Source organism: Cantharellus anzutake (genome assembly GCF_015039405.1).
Source record: "Cantharellus anzutake strain C23 chromosome Unknown EI90scaffold_71, whole genome shotgun sequence".
Taxonomy (NCBI): domain Eukaryota; kingdom Fungi; phylum Basidiomycota; class Agaricomycetes; order Cantharellales; family Hydnaceae; genus Cantharellus; species Cantharellus anzutake.
In genome coordinates, this window is record NW_024067021.1 from 238,862 (window position 1) to 255,229 (window position 16,368).

The 16,368-nt window shown below is 46.8% G+C and overlaps 2 protein-coding genes and 1 non-coding gene across 3 annotated transcripts; all 3 read right to left on the reverse strand.

The window, feature by feature from the left end:
* Nucleotides 1-4,983: 4,983 nt before the first annotated feature.
* EI90DRAFT_t226 lies at nucleotides 4,984-5,057 on the reverse strand. The gene has a single exon. It is a non-coding gene; the product is annotated as a tRNA-Ala (tRNA).
* A 2,611-nt stretch (nucleotides 5,058-7,668) lies between these two features.
* Nucleotides 7,669-8,376, reverse strand: EI90DRAFT_3130990 (uncharacterized protein; the record flags this gene model as incomplete). Its single annotated transcript, XM_039064355.1, has 3 exons — nucleotides 7,669-7,910; nucleotides 7,963-8,173; nucleotides 8,218-8,376. 3 exons carry the CDS (start codon nucleotides 8,374-8,376, stop codon nucleotides 7,669-7,671), a joined length of 612 nt encoding a protein of 203 aa, XP_038910885.1.
* Nucleotides 8,377-9,264: 888 nt separating this feature from the next.
* On the reverse strand, nucleotides 9,265-12,007 carry EI90DRAFT_3249408 (uncharacterized protein; the record flags this gene model as incomplete). The annotated part of the gene is made up of 5 exons (XM_039066574.1): nucleotides 9,265-9,723; nucleotides 9,772-10,160; nucleotides 10,367-10,648; nucleotides 10,699-10,761; nucleotides 10,876-12,007. The coding sequence occupies 5 exons, from the start codon at nucleotides 12,005-12,007 to the stop codon at nucleotides 9,265-9,267; spliced, it is 2,325 nt and encodes a 774-aa protein (XP_038910886.1).
* Between the last annotated feature and the right edge of the window lie 4,361 nt (nucleotides 12,008-16,368).

Sequence of the window (16,368 nt, forward strand, 5' to 3'; positions counted from 1 at the left end):
ATCACTCTGCTCCCCTGAGGATATGGCGAAAGCTAAGAAGGCTGCGAAGTACGCTATTAATGCGCTTGATTATGATGATCTTGATACAGCCAGGAAAGAACTCGTAAAGGCATTGGCTATTTGAGTTCCTCATTGGTGTTCTCCGGTTTGAGACTATGCACTCTGTACACCTTTCACTCCACTGAAGGAGTGGAGCTGGATCACCTCATGTAACCAGTTTCCTACATCCAATAACGATATTAGAGTTTGTGCTGATTTGCTTACTGACCGTGTTTTGGTTGCCAAATATATAATTGTTCACTGTCTAAACAACAATAAACACCCCCCAACGATCTCACCTGACATATAGATCATCTATGGATAAAATTCTATATTGACTTTACTATGATTTCTAGTCAATATTACACCTGTCATATCCATACAATCCCGACCTCCGCTCCGGGCTCCCGGAACTCCGAACTCCGACTTCTGGAGCCCTACTTCCCTTCCGTCACCTTCTCCTTGCCGACTCCCAAGAGGTTATCCCACCTCCGGCTCGGACACCACCTTCGGTCCGACTCCGGAACATTCCGGGTCCGACCCCAACCTCGACACCTTCCAGACGAGTATGCAAAACCTATGCTCCCGACTCCGGACCTCCGCTCCGGTATCCCGTTCACGTCTCGTCTCCGGAACCTCCGGTCTTAGTTCCGACCTCGGACTTTGACCCCACCTCCGCTTATACCCATTGTATTGGTTAGCTCATTCCATTTAATTACCTTTGCCAATATTCCGGAGTTTAACCTCCGAGTTCGGACTTTCCGGACTTACTCCGGACCTTGCAACTATTGCATTGTCCATTTCAATTCCGCTATTCTCCCTCATTCCTATTTGGGCTGCTGCTTCCTTTCTATTCAGTCAGCTAGCCATTCCCGACTCCCATCCTCCTTCCTTCCTTCTTGGGTCTTGGCCCTTCATTCCTCCTTTGGGAAACACCATTGAGTCAAACACTTGACCCTCGGTGTTGTTCCTCTTTCCATCTCCCTTTGTCTTCTTTTGTCCTACCCTTGTTCCTTTTGATTCCGGACCCCTCCTTATATACAATGTACCTAGTAACTTGTAACCTCAGTCCGAAATCGACCTGAAATGCCCCCTAGAGACTTCCTGCTCACCTACTGTGAAATTAAGGACCAAATGGACAAACAGCAATGGCACAGCGCTCCGCTTGAGTCGCTGAGGCCAAGGTCCCTCCACGCTAAGTCTCCGATTCCACTCCGGAGTCGTCCGTTTCCGCCCGTTCTAACAACACCTAGATATACCACTTTTCAGTAGGACATGATTTTCCTGATAATTTACTGAAGGAAAACTACTAATAAAATAAATAAATGTTACTCAATACAGGAGTGACCAAACTGCTTTTTCTATCGCTTAGAGTGCATGCTAGTTCTCTAGCAGGTTCAGGATCACTCACTTTTCTCCTGTGGTGTGATAACCAAGTATTACTGAGAGATTATTCAATTAAGAAGTCCCTCCACCAAATTCTCACTAATTCTCACTAATTCTCACTATGACACTTTTGTTCAGCTGTGTCTAACTGACCCTAACTCACGCTTAGAGTGACGTGTTAGTTTTATATTTGCTTTTATCTTTTGGAGCAAACAAACCAACCACTGGTGAGAATTAAACTTATATTTCTACCTGAGGTTTGAGAGGGGGCAGAAGCGGTGGCCTTTTATGCTTTTCAGAGACCTCTCTACTCCCACGCCTCGCACTAGTTACATGTGCTACATTTGTATTATAGATAGTTCTAGAATGATATAGGGGCTTGGGCTGTGTAAGCTTAATAATGGACTTAGGACATGACTCAGCAATAAGTAATTCAGTTCTTTGTCTTTTGGGTCGATCTTAGCGGGGTCTTGTAGTGCTAAAGCTATGCTCTACACCGCCTTAATTACGAACGGTTATCTTTAGAAATGACTCAGCTATAAAGGAACTTTCTAGACTGTTCTCTAATTCACCCCTTTTTGTGAAGCTGCATCATTATTAATGTTCTAGAGCTTTCCCAATTAATTAACTGATCCGCGGACTTCTGAATCACTTTATGCTTATAATTCGAGATCCAGATCATCAATCATTTTTTTGTTCCGATTTTTTTTGAGCTTAAAATCAAAAGGTTTTGATGAATCATGGGAAAATATACGGGATCCGGTTTTTTAGCATTTTCTCCTCTTCTGATGCGATCAAAAACTGTCTGTCCACGCCGGGGAATACTCTGCCATATGGTATTTGGTCCGCCAAACTTTCAGGCGTCAATATATTTCCCTTGAGTCACATTACTTTTTGTAAGAATTAGCAAACAAATATATATATGAATTATAAGGTGTTTTGCCGTTTGAGCGATATCTCCGTCAGTGTTGAAGCTTTTAGAATGAAACAAAACCGTGGATAAAGTTTAGAAACCGTCCTTTTAGATGGTAAAAAGATTACAGTCAAAGGTCTACTGGTTCCCGAGATATTCACATTTCTTTCCCAATGTTCCTTCTTATTCTGCCATCTATGTGCTATTTTCTTGTTGTAGGGATATATTCTTTGAATATTATATTTTCCTACACCTATGCCAGGTTCTAGGCATGCTTGTAGTAGCTTAAATCTCCTGCTACATGGGTGTGGATAATTATAATGATCTTCTAATGTCTGTCCAGTCTCATAAAGATCATGAGATCTGTTAAACATCTGAACTTGTCACCTGATTGTTGACTATTCTGATAGATCATTGTTTTATTCTTTGAATATTATTTCTCCTACACTGCCTAGTTTTTTTTTGGGTTTCATGCATTCATCTTTATCTCGACCCTCGTCCCATACATCATTGTAGCACATTCACACTCTTTGTTACAAGGATGGGGAGAATTCCCCTTTCCTCGATCCATTCTTATAGAGGGATGATGTCCATTGTATCTAGTCTGTACCATAATGGGATATGCAATCGATGAGTGTTCCCAGTCTTGCATGGGAGTGGATGATCAAATTCCCATCGATCGCGGTTCGTGATGGAGTGAGCTATTAAGGAATTGATGGTAGGTAGTCAGAGACATCAGGATGGATGGGTCAGCCATGGGTACTTGGCGCTCCTCAATGGAGTGTACTGTGTGCACAGTCGTGACTCGCGAGATGGGTGAAGACTTTGTATAGTTGCCATTGGTTACTTGGCATTCGCAACGTGAACCTACCGGTAGCGGGTTGATATCATGAGCGTACAATGAGGCATGACTAGTGGGGCCTTTGGTGACTTGGCATTCCCAAAGGGAACGTACCGTTGGCGAGGGAATATGATGGCTGATGGGGGAGGGAACAGACAATGGATGGATGGCTACTTGGCGCTCGCATAGCGAGCATACCGGCATCATGGGAACGTGGGCCTCAGAGTATTCATGATCTCCAAGATTGTGGTATGACGTCAACCATCGGGCACTGGGGGGAGAGCTGAGTGATGAAGTCCCATAGGATGATATACAGGTCGAGAGTCTTCGACTCGCGACTTCGAGTTCTTGCGGTGAGGGCCGCTGGAGGACTCAACATAACGAGACTTATAGGACATGTTGAGAGTTGTACAATCACATGGGTTCAGTTGAGTCACAAGGAGGGGTTTGTCATATCCATTCCCGGCCATCGACTTCCGGGCTCTCCGACCCCTCCGTTCTAACTCCGCTCCCCCCTCACCAACCTCGGAGCCCCTGTATTCCGCAAACCTCTTGGTACCCCTCGATGGTCACCACCCCCTCATTTCAATTTATTACCTACGCCTCCCTAAGTACGGAGCCCCGAAGACTTCCGGACAGCTCCGACGTCCGCTAGCGCACTCCCGCCTCCGCTGGGCAATACACTTGCCTGCCCTGCAGAGTCCACCTTCAGGCCTATCCCTCCTTTCCGTTTCTGGGTTAACACCTGCCTTTCCGCTAACCCCGCGAACCGACTCGTCGGTAATATTCAGTCGGCTAATGTCTTAACCCCGTTAGCTCCGCTCCGTCCGGCTCCGCCAATTGCGGAACCGTCTCCGCTGTAACCATATATATACACTACTTGTACATAGGTTACGCCCCAGCAGATAAATCAACTAGAGTTACCCCCACTAGGTTCTAAGCGCCAGTCAGTAAGTTAGGGCACGGACGTGTCACTAGGCACAGCGCTCCTGGCAGAAGTCGCTGAGGCCAAAGCCCTCCGTTACGGAGACATTCCTTCGTCTTAAATCTGGTCTCTGACAGGGTTGTTACAAGGGACGGCACACATGACAGTTGTAGTGAGTAGTAGTTAACAGGAACCGCCTTCGGCAGTTTCCGTACATGATGTGTGACTATCTACAAATGGAAAGGTCACAGGAAATCCCATGAAACATAAACAACCTCGGCCAGCACCAAAACCCCAATGGGGAAAGCTTTGCACGAGGGGGGGGAAAGAAGTAGAACAGGCAAGGAAGATAAGGTATCGGGATAGAAGATGAAAGAGAGAGAGAGAGAGGGAGAGAGGGAGAGAGGGGAGCAATGGAGATGGGAAGTCTTTGACTATGCGACAGATATGGTCATTGGAGACTCTGTATCCATAACACTCTTCCTCATCCCATTATTGTCTCTGTTCGTCTCAATCTACCCCTACCTTGGGGCTTTGCTGTCAGCTACAAGTTTTGTCTGTCTTAAATCCATCTAGCACCAAAAGTGGACTGATATTCTGACCAGTATATCTTGCTTTTCTTTTCTTTTCTTTTCTTTTCCCTTTAACCACATATCCACCCATTCTAGTAGTACTAGTACGGTTGATTGACTCCGATCAATTCCTTTGTATCCCTTATTCTATTCCATTTCCCATGATTCCCCTGCTTCCTAATGATGGTCTTTTTTCTGCATTTGCACCATTGCCTTTCGGGTCTGTGCTGTATGTGATTTTTGACCATTTTTGCCGATTTGATTCCTGTTGGAATTTGCACATGGTCTTTTAGGGAAACCTAAAAGTTGGACATACTGGGAATCGAACTCCAGTCCTCTGGATTGCGAACTCAGTGTGCACAGCCATTACACCATACACCCTGTTAGGCTGAGGTGGTTATTTCAACAATTCCTTTGCTGTTACCATTTCAACCAATTTCTATGCAAGTTGTTGGGGCCCAGATCGGACCATGTGTAGCACCATGCATAAGAGCGCACGGAGAAGGTTGTTGCATTGATATGTGGCAGTGCGGCTGTCCCACAGCGCCGCAGCCTGGGGGATCGGCGATACATAGTAAGGGTGCCTGGTTGGTATGGTGGTGTACCTGCAGTGTTTATGAACCTCCACCTCTTCCACGTGCTCCAGGTCGATCATGCTCCCCCTTCCCTTGGGTGGTGCAGCATGGCACCTGTTCCTTGGGTCGATTTCTGGAAGAGCATACAGTAGGACACCTAGGGATGGGGATGACCAAGGGTGGTGGATAGTGATGGAGGATAGTTTGATGACAACATTGCACTTTCAGGGGTGTGGGTGTCGAGTGTTGGTCAGGTCAATGCCACAGCCTCAGGTTTGCTGGAGCTAATTATAATCGGTCAATGGCATAGCACTTGGGCGAGCATGTCGAAATTAATTGCAAAGGGACGCTAACCACCAGATACTGGGCAAATGACAGCAACTTCTTCACCCTTGAAGTAAACTTCATTCACATCCCGTTCATCTCAGCATCCACACTCCACAAACTCTTGGTCAAGACATCCTGTAGAGCAGGGTGACATTCCACTGGAAGACAAGCAAGCTGACCAAGTGTGAGTGAAGTATCTGGGAAAGGAATCATCTCGGTGTGGAGACCTGTTGTGGATTGAGCAGCTGCAAAGTACAGCAAACTGGTTCCCAGTGCTCTGAGCAGCTGGCAAGGATCTGGACATGACCGATAAAACACACTGAACTCGTGTTGATCTTTTGATCTAATTTGGAGTTTGTGGGAAAGTGTCTGAAATATTGATATTTAATGGAGGTACGAGATTAAATTAGACTTGTGTGCACTCAGTCTAAATGCACTCTTGTTCTCTTTTCACACATGGCATTTTTCCTGGTGGTGCTTAATCTTATGCACTGTACCTGCTGTCAGCCTTATGCATAACTGTGCCTTCTGAGGTTACAGTCATGCCGATTCAGGTTTATTGCCACTGCATTCCTGGGTCGATTCTTCCAGACAATCTCATACGTGAGTTTCATCCACCTATGCTACAGGGCTCTGGCCCTCTTATACCTTATCCTCTGCTGAAGGCATGATCTTTCTTAGTCTTTTCTTTTGACCTGTATGCTGTTTTTTGATGAAGTCTTTCCTTCATCTTCCTTGCTTCCAGTAAGCCTTTCGGTCTTGCCGAGGGGGAGGTGTTGTGACCTTCGGTTACTCTTGGTGGGTGGGATCCCGATTGCTTACTTAGGTTTGTTGGAATATGGGATGGAGTAACCTCCCTAACCATCAGGACCTCCCTGGCATAACGGGTGAGTAGTGTATGGATGCACGCTAGAGGTCCTGGGTTCGATACCAGGCTTGTCCATTTTATGTCATTTGTCCAGTCACCTGGTTTATATCATTTGGATATCACGGAGTAAGTCCGGGAAGGCAATGTGCAATTTCTTCAAGGTTTTTCTAGGTTTCCTTTTTTCGGTTGTTTCCTTGCTCACTGTAACTTCTGTCTTTCCTTCCTTATTGCTCGTCATCCTTGTTTTTTGCGAAGGTGCTGCAACCCAATGGCCTTATTTGTTTGTTTGTTTTATTCTGGATATTTAACCTGCAAAACTTCAGGCTGCTCACATGAGCGCCGAGGGCAGGGGTCTCGAGAAAAATACACGCAAATAAAGTAAAATAACAGATAAGTCGTCCTTCTTCGTCCGAATGAAGCCCAGACCATATTCCCCTGGTGAGTCGTCACTTACAGATGTTCAGATATTGTGTTGCCAGCGCCAAAGATGGGAGGGGTTCCGCTTCACGAGCGGGCATTATCTCTTGGGTTTTGGTTTTCCTCCGTTGTCTCCTAAGTAGCGTTTTTCTTTTCATATGCTCCGCTCTCATTTAAGAATCCTGCCACTCACTTGATCCCCTCTTCCTTCCACAGGAGGTCCGCAAGGGTCAGAATTCCATCTTTGTCTCATAGGACCCGATGGCCTTAGCTGTGGCTTAGCGGAGTTGGCCGAATCATATCCCATGCGTTTAATTTGGCGTGTTATACTGAAGACCGACGACTGCACTTGTGGTTTGCAGGCTGAACATTTGTGACTTAATGGAGGTACGAGATTACATGGGACTTTTGTTCCGCGGAAGCCGGATTTTAGCGTTCCATGGCTAATTGGGTCAGGATGAAGAGCCTGTATATTGACTCATCCTCGGCCTCATCGGTCTCAGGTCAGTTTGCCGCTCATGCACAGCCCTACGCGCGCCGCTTCTTATAGTCCATTCCCCTTCAGGGCCGTGTTGTGAATGTATCGGTCTTGCAGTGGGTGGAGGTACTTGCGTCCTTCAGCTGAATCTGAATATGCCAAATACACACTTATGTGAGTCTGGGTCCTGAGGCTGAAGAATCAGTTCGTTCAATTAGGTGTGTCCCATGTCGCAGCACTGCTCTTAGCCATACATGGTTGCGCAAGCAGGCTGACATCCCTGGAATCCCACCTCGCTCTGTGGGAACTATGCCTCCGACAGGGCTCTTATATCCAAAAGATTGACTTAAAGACAAATGGAGGACTCATCAAATCTATCCCAGGACTAAGTCCGCCCAACACACCTCGTATGCAGTTGGATCCTAACAGTTGTTCGTCAGTTTTATTACGATCTGAAACGAACGGCCTCATTTTTTCTTCGGGCCCAAGGGGTGCTTCCAAATCGGTAAGGTTCGGAGTGATTGGGAGTGAAACGTTCCATTTATCGTACAGCTCCATTGAAATATCGACTGCAGACAAGTGAGGAGTTTGGCCATAAAATACAAAGTCACAAAGACCTACCCGGATCCTCATGCTTCCTCTTTCCGTCATGAGGCAATTGGACGATGAGATGGAGATGCCTTTTCTCGGGATCTTCCTGCCAGTATTTGGATATCCTGTCTTCAGGGTCGAGAATCTGCACGGGGCCGTTTCCCTCCAGTGCCACGTCGCATTCAGGATCAGGGAACTCATCCTTTGACGGAAAGCTATTTTTTCGGCTCCTGTAACCTCCCTTGGTATCGGCGATGAGAGCTTCCACAAAACCAGCTGGTTTACATCCAGATGATCCAGTTGGTGGGCTAATTTAGACTTGATACTGTCGCAAAGGAAGTCAACAGATTCGCGAGGCGACACATCCAGAGAAAAAAACACGGCACCGAGATGGTTTCTTCCACCGTCAACCGCCAAGCAAGTAAGAGTAATGGAAGTGGCCATGGGCAACTATTCTCGGAAAACCGGCAACAGCCGTTGTGATGGTACTTTTAGTAAACTGTGCCAACTTCACATAATCATCACAGAGCCGATGAATGCTGACGTCACAATAAATGACTCAATCGGCTTGCACGAGGCGCGAGGATGCCGATTACCATCATCTCAAACTAATCTCTCACGCCAGGAAGACCGCACCTGCAGAAATAGATCCATTCTCCCAGCCCAATCACACTAGTACGATTTCTGACCATGAATATTTTTGCGTTGTGCCGGGATATGAGTTTGCCCAACGACCATGGCAACCTGTTCCGTGGGCCGATTGGTGGCACGAAATCAAACAAGATGCCTGAGCTGCATGAAGTGTTATGGCTTCTTTCACTCAGTGGGCATCCGTGAGCACTGGATGGTGTTGTGCTATACATTCCATGTTACGCTGACAATATCTCTGTGACCCAGCCGGCTGCAGGCCTCGCTCGTGTTGCTGTGAATTTTCGTAAAACAGATTTTTCGCGCTGTTTAACTTCGACCGTAGGCTTGTTGGGTTACCCAGCACTGGTGCCGTCGAACCATCATCAAAGCAAGATTACCAACGCAGCGCAGGGCTCGACACCAGTGCAGGGAAAGTGAGGAGAAACCGATTGCAAACACTCCATCATATTTGGCGAAACTAATGAAAATTCGCGGTTTTCGAGCAACGGTGGAATGTGTACGTGCGATTCCCATAGACATTGACAGCCTGTTTCCAAGGCGATCATAACTCGCCCCTGCTTTAAGTAATAAGTCTGCTTGAGCGCTCACATGAGCGCTGACAGCTCATGCATTATTCATGTAGAATGGGTAATCTTCCTCTAAACACAGTGAGGATCACAGAAATACAATCCGAGTCTTTATTTAAACACATGATAAGGATGCAGCCTGGATGTGCTGGTAATGCTCCTTTATAATTTGGACAAAGTCTGCAACCCCACGGTAGGCTAACAGGTCAAATTGTACCAAGCGCAGAGTCTCTTGAAATTCATCCTGGGAGGATTCGGAGTATAAATCCAACTGCGAAAGCTTCTTTGACCAATCATCGAGAACAGGGAGCATTCCAATGGTGATCGGAGTGTATGTTGGACGAGGTCTGAGACGGTCACGCAGAAGGGAAGCCACACTGACATCACGATCAATCCTCCGTAGGCCATTACGGATAGGGTTTTCATCCTTGGAATGGCCTTTGTTGATATTCCACATGGTCGCCCACACCGCAACAAAGAAAAACGAATGTATGTCATCCACTGGAGTGTGGAGGTACTTGGCATCCCTGATTATGGCATCACGGACGCGAGGGGACATAAACTCATAGGTCCCCTGGAGAATGTTCAGTGCATTGCACAGTAGGCTCAACATGTGACTTACTGAGATCGACTCTGCAGTGACTGTCCTGGTCAAGTAGCTGGGCATGTACGATGCAAGATCCCCATCTGAAATAATGGCCTGGCACTCCATCATATCGGCAAAGAGCCCGAGTTCCGCAATCTCCCTCTCCAGAGCCTCGGCAGCGGACATCACCTCCTTAACTGCATCCTTCAAAGCTGGTCCTGAATGTCCTTCCAATGCCTTGACTTTGTCTCTCACGGGCTTGCTGAGTCCCTCCATATTTGTATTGACGCCCATGATAACGTCATGAAAGTCTTTCAATTTGTTGATGTTGAACGGTGCCATTTGTGTAGGTTGCACCAGCTTGAGAACATTCCCAATACTGACGTCTCGTTGCAAGTACCCACATTGATACGTCGAAAGCCACCCTACAAAGATCAGCATGGTCCTGGATAAAGGAGAAGCGAACCACAATACGAACCGAGCATGGCATGCAGAAGACAAATGCACAAATCCCAGGGGGTATCGCAGCACTCAAGGCTGCGGCCTCGATCTCGAAGAAGTGTCACCGTCAAACTACGATAATCCGGGATACTTGGACAGGGTAAACCGATATCTTTTAAGTGAAACTCACTCGCCTCCGACTTGGGACTTGGAAGGAAGTACGAATTGGTCGATTTATAACCTCTAGAATTGAACGGCTCATACGACGAGAGGAGAGTCGCAGTTCCAAATTCACCCTTTGAATGTCGGTACATGTTGCACTCCACATCTTTCTTCTCATGAGGAGGCCAAGAACCTTTCAGGATTAATGAAGAATTTGATACCTTTTCGTACATCCTTTGCTTTCGAGTCGCCTGGTGGTCATGGAATCGAATACCGAATGAACCACTGAAGTCGTATGGGGATGGGAATACTAAATTGTGTTGATCACGTTTTGCCTAGTATAAATAACAGTTCTCTCACTTGAATCGTGCATATCGTTGTTCTTGTCGTTGGGGACTTGCCCCAATTTGGGTTTCTTCGACCCTATCATTGACAAGGTTAGGACGTCATTCACCAAAGATTAATTAATTCGCCTTGCCCGACAGAGATTCTTCCTCGACCCCCCGCTTCGCGACTGCGCTTGTTTGATCGGTGGACAAGCGTCAATGGGAGCCGGTATTTGACTCTTGGGTGGCTTGCCCGTTCCTGACACCAAAGGAGTTTGGGGAACTGCTTTGTTGTTCGACGGGGAAAGCTGCATCAATGCCACGAAAGTGTTACGGCCACGGGACGATGGACGATTGTAGAGGACTTCCTGGTGAATCGCTTCGACGGTGTCGTCCTCCCCAGAGGGGAAAATGAACTTCTTCCCATCCGTGAACTCTGGAAACCCGGCATCACCAGGTGTCTGCCAGAGCAACATGCTCAGCAAGATCTTCATGAACTTGCGAATATCATGGGCTTCCCCATCTTTCGTCATGAGCCTCAATTCCTTACTTGCAGAGAGGCCACCACGGTGGAAGATGAGGACACGAAGGGTTTCGGTAGCGTGATTGACGGCGATGGTCACAGTGAATGAACGTAACGGAGTGTCGTTAAATTGAGCACGACCATAAGTACCGCTCTGGAGCAGCAAGTCCTTCCAGCGATCCTTTACTTCCACTGCCACAGCGATCCTCTGAAGATCCCGTTCGCAGGATTTGGGTGGTTTGCTCCAGCAGGCAATGAAGTCCCCAGATGGTGTGTCTTCAATGACCAATCCAACGATGTCTGGTTTCAAAGGTGCGGCGTTTTGCACCTTGTCGAAGGTTGGCTTATGGTATTTAACGAACCGGAGGGCAGGCCAAAAGGCTTTGCTGAATTCCTGCAAATTGAATTCCGATGCCTGGAGATCCGTCTGAATCGACTGATATGTGTCAGTGCAAAGCTTAACACACTCGTTGAGGAATTTGGTGATATTATCGTAGTTCTTCGCTTCTTCTTGATGAAATGGGCTGGGTTTTGGCATATTTTTGAACAACTTCCGCATGGCAGACTCAATGCGAGGGTGATCAATGAGGATATCGAAGTGACAGAGCTCCAGTAAACCGCCATTTTCAGGTTCATGTTTAAGAATCTTGGGGGACAGCATGCGAGCGATATCATCTGGACCGGACTCCCATGCATGACCAGAAAGCTCTTCTTCAACGTGTTTCTTCAGATCATGTTGAAAGACCTCTGGAGGAGGTGTCATTGTCGTTTGGACGCTGGGATGACTCTTCTTCTGCGGACTAGAGTGGGTTGCCGACATGGCATGCAGCAGTAGGACTCAGGCGAAAGTAGGAAGGTTGACTGGTGGTGTCGGAGAACCCTGCTCGAACAACACCACAGAGTTAGATACATAATGGCAAATGTGAAAACATGTGTTGGTCTTCACATTTTCAAAGCTGGCAAGCTTGAGTCAATGACTCTGAGTCCCACGGAATGATAGTCAGTTGGTTCCAGCGTCGAGTTCTGGCAGAAGCATGATGCCGCAAAATTGGAGGCAAATCATTGCTAACCTCTTGGTGCTAAGAGCATGAGAACGGACTTGAGGGATCAAAAGCATCTGAGCCCACCTTGGACAACCACTATGTGAGCCTTTATAGGGGGGACCTCAGGATGCTAATCAGTTCTGACCAACTTAGTGGACATGGCCCATGATGCAACGTGGGCCAGCGCAAAATGGGATTGCAAGAAAAGAAAAAATAAATATTACAACGGAGACAACAGAACCAGTCACAAAGGTGGAGTTGGGGAAGGTGGAGGGTAGGCAGAAGAGAGAGCAGCGCAAGCGAGGTTGGAACAAGAGCTGAGAGCAGCAATCACGATAAAGAAAACAAGAGAGAAAGATATGCTTACAGAGAACAGTAAGAAGGAAGCGGAAATGCAATAACTATGCAATAACCAGAGGGGGTACTGGCAAGCGAGCATGAGTTACAAGCTCTGCTGCGCTGGGGGAAACATACCAGTAACTCCGAGCACAAGTGTGAAGGCAAGCGAGCAGGTGGGGGAAAGGAGCAAACCTCCCCCTTCCTCAGCAACCCTCAGCCATGCTTGAGGCAAGTTAGGACCCAGGCAGTTGGTCACCCATCACGATCCATCAGCACTGTGGCAGCGCAGAACGAAATGGACTGCTCCAGGTCGCATGTGCCCGGCCCCGATTAGTCCCATGAAATAGGATATTAAACTGGAATTTGCATGGGGCCTAAAAGGCCTTTTTCACTATAACGTCCTAGGACATCCTGGCCATTCAGTTTTATTCATTTATTGCAAATGTCCTCAGATGTCCTAATTCAGTTTGATTCAATGGTTGCAAATGTCCTCAGATGTCCTAATTCAGTTTGATTCAATGGTTGCAAATTGTCCCGGAATGCCATGCTCGTCCATCTCATGCATGGTCTGTGCACATGCTGACCACTGTCTAGAGGGATGTCAAGACTGTTTCCCATGGTCTGAATGCACTTTACATAGTTGAATAGCCCCTTTAAATAGCTTCCAGAATATATATTTTGAGACTGAATTGACCAATAAACTATTGAGAAAAATACAAAATACTTTTTTGGACGCGAGTCTTTTGATGGTGGCTGTCCAACTTAATGTCTGTGCACAATGCTGGTCACTGTCTGAAGGGGTGTCAGCACTGTTTCCCATGGCCCCAACACACTTTACACAGATAGATAGCCCCTTTGAATAGCTTCCAGAATATATATTTTGAGACTGAATTGACCAATAAATCATCGAGAAAAACACAAAATACTTTTTTGGACACGAGTCTTTGGGTTAGTGTGGCTGTCCACCTTGCACAGTGCCAGCCACTGTCTGGAGGGGTGTCCAGACTGTTTCCCACGGTGTCAACACACTTTGTGTAGTTGGATAGCCCCTTCAAATAGCTTCCAGAATATATAATTTGAGACTAAATTGACAAGCAAGTTATTGAGAAAATGCAAAATACTTTTTTGGACACGAGTCTTTGGGATATCAGTGACATATAGTAAGAAACTGAATGGGTCAGGTGACAAAATGAAACAAAAGGAACAGAATAAGGGCCGGCATCTGGGTCAGAATGCATGGTTGTGACACTCCGGAATCCCGTTTGCATCTCTGTCTCGGAACTCCAGTCTTAGCTCCAACCTCGGACTTTGACCCCACCTCCGTTTATACCCATTGTATTGGTTAGCTGATTCCCTTTGCCAATTTAACTTCCAAGTTTGGACTTTCCGGACTTACTTCAGACCTTGCAACTATTGCATTGTCCCATTTCCGCTATTCTCCCTCATTCCTATTTGGGCTGCTGCTTCCTTTCTATTCAGTCAGCTAGCCATTCCTGACTCCCAACCTCCTTCCTTCCTCCTTGGGCCTTGGCCCTTCACTCCTCCTTTGGGAAATCAAACCCTTGACCCTCGGTGTTGTTCCTCCTTCCAGCTCCCTTGGTCTCTTTTCATCCTACCCTTGCTCCATTTGATTTCGGACCCCTCCTTATATACAATGTACCTAGTAACTTGTAATCTCAGTCCAAAATCAACTTGATTCCCCCTAAGAGACTTCCCCTCTGCTAGATCCAAAATTAGGGACCCCCAGGACAACCAGCAATGGCACAGCGCTCCACATGAGTGGCTGAGGCTGAGGTCCTTCCATGCAAAGTCTCCGATTCTACTCCGGAGTTGTCCGAACTTGCCATATCTAACAGGGGGTGCCGAATATGGCATCGTATCTGTCGATGTTGATGACATTGAAGTAATGTTTCTCAATGTGGTTGTTGATCTTGATGCCCACGTTCATTCCAAACAAGATTTTTAATCTTGTTCCTTTTGTCCCCATTTGGAGGATGACCAGATTCTCCAACTGGAGAATTGGGGTGTGGACTGCATGGATGAAATCCGGTGATATTGTCAGGACATGGTGAGGAGGGAGCAGCATGCCTGGACCTTTCCCCGGAAGGAAGGCCAGAGGTAGAGGACGGGCAGAAGGGCTGTGGCCTCAGCGACTCGGAGGGGAGTGTTGTGCCTATGTTTGGCATGAACTCTGGGGGAATAGTCGTTATTGTTGATTTTGCACTCAGGTGCCATCAACTACAGTACAGGACTTATATACATTATACAAGACAAATGGGAACAAAGTGAAAACCCAAGATGGACTTACCCACTTGCCAGGTTGGTGATCTCATGAGAAAATTGCCTTATCAAGCATTGTGGAGTGAGTAGATGAAGGGTGGAATTAGTGACAGCTATTGGAAAGTGGGAAAACCTTTGTGGGGTTGATGGAGGTCCTAGGAGGTCTGTAGTAATATTGGGTAGGTAGAAATATTAATAAACATCTAAGATGAGGATAAGAGGTACTGGAGAAGGTACCAGAGATTGGAGGTGGAGGTGGACTGGAGGTATACTGGAGGGTATGGTGGAGGTGATGGAGGTGATGGACCGGAGGTGGACTGGAATGGTGGCGGAGTAGGTTGGAGGTTAGGCGGAGTTGGTATGGATATGACAGATATCACATCCGTTTTGGCCCCACTGTCAAACAGCAGGTAGGCTTTTATGCCTGCTATTTTGATGTGGGCCGTCAGCATTCTCTTACTGGAGAGCGGTCTGTTTGCAGGATATTTCCCCACATCTTTTGAGATGCAAATTTTCGCATCGAATAAGGGGGTTTGGGTTTCGTCAGACTTCTGGTCCTTCTTCCCTTTCCCCTTGTTCTTCTTGGGTTCCTTGGCATAGGTTCCCAAGGCATCTTTCTTTGGTGTTTCTACCAAAGCCTCTGTGACTTTCTTGTCTGCAGATTCTTCTAACTGGTGTGTTACTGCCAGTTTGACTCTGTAATTGATCTCATTGTGGTCAACGGCGGGCATTGGGCCCATTCTTATGGTCCCAATATTAACTTCCTCACCCTCTGAATCGGGTGAGTATTGAGGTCCCACATATGGGTCCTCGACTTCGAAGCTTGACACTTCAGAGTCACCAGAGTTATTCTCTGGTTTACCTTCCGATGAGTCCTCCAACTCTTCTTCTGATAGTTGGAAAACTTCCATGGCAGCTATGCGCCTTGGTTTCTTGTCGCTTATTGTGTGATGTTTAGGGCAATCTTTTGTTTTCCCTAATTTGCCACACTTGCTGCAAATTGAAACTGATTTTTGGTCAGTTTTCCTCGAATATTTCAATGATGAGTCCTCTTTCCATCTGGGTTTGGGCTCCTCAGCCCTTTTCCCTGATGAAGGGTTCTACCACAGCTTGTGGTTGCTGTGGTAGTTGTTTGGGTGTAGTAACCTGATTTGTATGCTGAAGACATCCTCAGCCCATCAATTATCTCATCTACATGAGATATTGCTTTTATCATCTCCTCATTTGAGGAGAAGTCCACTCTGATTCTGTCATGAGTGATCATTTCCCTCTTCCATTTGAGGGGAATGTTATTTAGGAACCTGGCATTGAAGGACGCCTGGTCTGGCAGCATCACAATTTGGGATGCTGCTTTTGACAGTTCTAAGTAGAACTGTTTTAAGCCTTTGCCCACCTCATATTTTATGTTGTGGTACTTCTTTGTCACGTTTAACACAGCAGATGCTTTTATGAAAGTTCTCATCAGTATGTTGAGAACTTCGAGGAACATGCCCTTGCCTCCTCTGAGGAGAGTTTCATC